The sequence below is a fragment of the Stegastes partitus genome, unplaced genomic scaffold (genome assembly GCF_000690725.1).
Source record: "Stegastes partitus isolate 25-593 unplaced genomic scaffold, Stegastes_partitus-1.0.2 Scaffold2469, whole genome shotgun sequence".
In the NCBI taxonomy this organism is placed as follows: Eukaryota; Metazoa; Chordata; class Actinopteri; family Pomacentridae; genus Stegastes; species Stegastes partitus.
The window spans coordinates 40,973-45,368 of record NW_007580200.1 but is presented as its reverse complement, the minus strand read 5'-3'; the positions used below and the strand labels follow the sequence as shown (position 1 = coordinate 45,368).

General features: G+C 48.3%; 1 protein-coding gene across 1 annotated transcript in view; it reads right to left on the bottom strand.

Annotated features, from left to right (window-relative positions):
• Positions 1 to 1,207: 1,207 nt before the first annotated feature.
• LOC103375105 (kelch-like protein 10) overlaps positions 1,208 to 4,396 on the bottom strand; it is a 9,359-nt gene continuing 6,170 nt past the window's right edge. The window contains exons 3-5 of the mRNA XM_008305309.1: positions 3,125 to 3,742; positions 2,691 to 2,840; positions 1,208 to 1,555 (exon numbers count right to left, since the gene is read on the bottom strand). Of these exons, the coding sequence (XP_008303531.1) occupies positions 1,208 to 1,555; positions 2,691 to 2,840; positions 3,125 to 3,742 (1,116 nt within the window). The remainder of the gene's footprint in view (positions 1,556 to 2,690; positions 2,841 to 3,124; positions 3,743 to 4,396) is intronic.

Genomic DNA, 4,396 nt, shown 5'->3' with positions numbered 1-4,396 from the left:
GCTTCTCTTCTTTCTTCTCTGACTAACCAGGAACTGGTCACTTCTCTTCATCATGGTCCTCCTATAAACTCAGCTCTACACTCCTCCCCTCTTTATTAAACCGCCCAGTCGAAGCTCAGGTTCATTAAACCCCATGAATATTAATTTATTGGCAGCGCTGCAGTTTAATCAGGTCAGACTGTTGGTAGTTTGCATCGTATTAATTATTTTTTTAATTTATTAATTGGATATTTCAAAGTCAAACTTGGATGAAAAGTGACGGTTCAAACATGCCGGAGACGTCCAGAAACATTTTAATACGTCTCAGAACATAAACAACCGTCTTTGGCATTAACTTCAAACTCCCCTTTGTGTTGTGTTTTTACTACAAACATCTGTGTATTCTGAATAAGGTAGTATTCATCTCTTTTTAAGATTTTCTGATTCTTCTTCTGGGATTCAGGGAACTATTTTTTTTCTTCATTTCTGGGGGGGTCATCCATCCATCCATCCATCCGTCCGTCCATCCATCCATCCGTCCGTCCGTCCGTCCATCCATCCATCCGTCCATCCGTCCATCCGTCCATCCGTCCATCCGTCCATCTGTCCATCCATCCATCTGTCCATCCCTCCATCTGTCCGTCCATCCATCCATCCGTCCGTCCATCCGTCCGTCCATCCGTCCGTCCATCCATCCGTCCATCCATCCATCCATCCATCCATCCTGAGGCATTCCCAGTCCAGCCGAGAGATATAATCCCTCCAGCAGGTCTTGGGTCTGCCCCGGGGTCTCCTCCCAGGTGGACGTGTTTGAAAGACCTCCTGAGGAAGCCTCCTCGGAATTCTCCAAATCAGATGTCCAAACCACCTCATCTGGCTCCTTTCGACGTGACGGAGCAGTGGCTCTACTCTGAGCTCCGTCTGGATGTCCGAGCTCCTCACCCTATCTCTGAGGCTGAGCCATTTCAGCTCATTTCAGTAAATGGAGAGGTTCTCCTCTGCTGACGCCGCACCAAGCCGCCTGTCCACCTCGCACTCCATTTTTCCATCACTCAAACAATACCCCGAGATACCTAAACCCCCTCGCTTGAGGAAGCATTGGGGTTTAATTACATAAGTCTGAAGAACCGTCGCATTCAAAACCACTCGATTAACAGCAGATCGGCCGCAGTTCGATGCATAAAGACATTTATTCACCAATGAATGCTGACTGCAGCAAGGTGCGTCTTCAGCCCTTCATTTCGTCGTCCTCGCTGGAGAATCGCGGGACGTCACGAGGGCCGGCGTAGTCGGCCATGTTGTCCAGTCCGTCCGCCACACAGCAGCTCATGGAGCTGCAGCGGATCTGCATGTCTGCGACATGCGACCACGTCCCGGTTTCTGCGTCGTAGCTCTCAACGTAAGCGACATCCCCGGCGCTGTCGAGGCCGCCGACGACGAAGAGGCGTCCGTCCAGCACCGAGACACCGAAGTTGCTGCGGGGCTTCGACATGGAGGTCACGGCCCGCCAGGCGTCGGCGTCGGGGTCGAAGGCCTCGGCGGTGCTCAGGGTGTCGATTCCATCGAAGCCACCAACCTGCAGGAGAAACACTCAGACATGGAGACGATGCAGCTCCCAAAATGTTCTGCTCATTTTATACTTTGAAGGTTTAGGATTTAAAATACATTTTTGCAGCATTTCAGGTAAAAAGTAGAACAAAAAAGATTAAAACTGTTGATTATTGAAATTCCTGCCAGTAGTTTTGTTTTTCTTTTATTATTTGAAAACTTTCCTATCAGAATATGAAAAGGACTGTCTGCTGTCTGCTCTCAGATTTTTGCGTTGTGCATATCTTCAATTCAGTTACATCTAAAAAAAAAAAAATAATCCAAAGTTGAGTTTTATGTTTTCTTGATCAGTGTTTATGGTCGACTAGTTCGTGGCAAAGTGCTCCAACCAGCAGCCCACCAGTAATGTGAAGTTCAGCCCATGATGGTTCTGGCATGAACATTTAGTGTCAAACTGGACCGAGCCACAGGAACCGCTGACCGTTACATCACAGGTAGTCGCAACGTGTTTGCGATTCAAGATGGCGGACAGCGTGACCTCAAGCCCCGTGAAAACTCAACTCGTAGGTTAAATAAAACCTTAATGAACCACCACCAAGCATCTGTTTCTACCCCGTAGTTCTCAGAAGTAGCTCTAGTTCCTGATGATGTAAACTCTTCAGTGCTGTTCAGCAATAAAAAACCTTGAATCAGTTTTATTCTCAACAAGTAGAAAATGTGGTTCGGCCCGCTTTGGGCCTCAGCGAAAGGAAATTAAAACTTAACTAAGTCACCACAGAGCAGCTGTTTCTGTCTCTGGACAGTGCTGGAACATCTTTGGATGCATACAATCCAACAACCAAGATATTATTTTTGTTTTAGCAACACCAAGTTTGACCTCGTTTTTCTCTGAAACTGCTAAATGTGGTTCGGCCCACTTTGGCACCAACCACCTCAATTAACGTAGTAAGATGAAGACCTTAAAAATTTAAACTGTGAACAGAGAAACCAACAATCCAAAGTTTCCTTCGGATGTCCTTTGAGCAAGCAGTCTTCAGTGTCTTGTCGATGATGAGATGTTGAAACTGTCCATAACGCAGACAATAACGACTTGGTTTTGTAATTAAAAGCACAGTGTGTTGGCTAATTCATCTCTTTTTCTGAGTGTTTCTCGGCGCTCTTACTGCGAAGACTCGGTCTGCGTAGGCGACGACTCCATTTCCTGCCCTCCTGCTGTCCATGTTGGGGATCAGCGTCCACTGGTTGCTCTCTGGATCGTAGCGTTCAGCCGATGACAGTAACTCGATCCCATCGAAGCCTCCACAGATGTACAACTGAAAGAGGAGCCGATATGCTATCAATAACATGACTGAAAAGAAATGCCGAGTATCAGCAGCTCAGTACGTCTCGCACAGGTATCTGTAGCTCGGTATTGTTGGTCAGTGTCTTTAGCTTGGGTATCGGTAGTTCAGCATCTGTAGCTTGGTATTGGTAGTTCTGTATCTGTAACTCAGTATCAGTAGCTCAGTGTCTTTAGCACTGTAGGTGTAGTTCGGTATCGATAGCTTGGTATCAGTAGTTCAGTATCTGTAGCTCAGGTATTAGTAGCTCCGCCCACCTTGCCTCGGAGGGCGGTGCAGCCGGCGTGGCTCCTCTCCTTCTGCATGGCTGCGATCAGCGTCCACTGGTTGGTTGAGGGCTGATAGCGTTCTGCGGTCCGGAGCTGTTGGTATCCATCACAACCTCCCAGGGCGTAGATGAACCCGTCCAGCACCGTCACGCCGAAAAAGGAGCGCCTCGAGTGCATCGGCGCCACCTGCTGCCAGGTGAGAGCGCGCAGGTCGAACCTGTCCACGGTGTTGAGCGGCTCCACGTCCTGTCTGCCGCCCACACAGTAGAGCGACCCGCTGAGGACGGCGGCGCCATGGGAGGCCCTCGGAGTCCCTTCGTCAGGATCCACGCTGAGCCAGCGGTCGGCCCGGATGTCGTACGCCTCGATGCCGGCGATGGGGATGTTGCCGGTGCAACCTCCAGCCGCCAGCAGGATGGCGGGCGGCAGGCGTGGACGGGCCAAAGGGCTGCAGGACGAGGACTCGAAGAACCTGGGAGCCCGCAGGCCAAGGATGAGCTCTAAGGCGTTGCGGAGAATCGGCTGACACGCTTCGCTGTTCTTCACCGCCTCAGTTTCAGCAACGACGTCTCTGATGAAGTTCGGACTCATCTGAGCCAGTCTGAGCTGCAAAGAGGCAGGAGGATGAACTGGGGTTAAACTGGTGAAACTGGGGTTAAACTGGTTAAACTGGTGAAACTGGGGTTAAATTAAGGTTAAACTGGTGAAACTGGGGCTAAACTGGGGTTAAACTGGTGAAACTGGGGCGAAACTGGTGTTAAACTGGTGAAAGTGATGACACTGGGGTTTAACTGGGTTAAATTGGGGGAAAACTGGTGACACTGTGGTGAAACTGGTGCTAAACTGGTAAACTGGGGTTAAACTGGTGAAACTGGAGCTTGAGCAACCCGTACGGGAACATTCTGGATCAGCACATCCATCAGTCCTTAACAGGAAGTGACGTTCCTTCACCAGACAGAACTGTTTGTTTTTATGAAATGTCAGTATTGACTTTATTCTTTTGCATTTTAAATAAAAACAGTTTAGTTTTTATTACTCTTTCTGCAGTTGTTTCTGTTTTCAACTTTTTCTTTTCTTTCTTTTTTTTTTTAACTCTGAACACAGAACGTCCCTGAATTAGTTCTGGTCCTGGTTCTGCTGGTTTGTGCTCAGCACTCCTGCTGTACTGTGTGCTGTGATATTGTCGACTTCCGTGTGTTTCAGTGTCGCTTTCAAATTCTTCTTCTTATTATTATTACTATTATTATTATTATTAATATT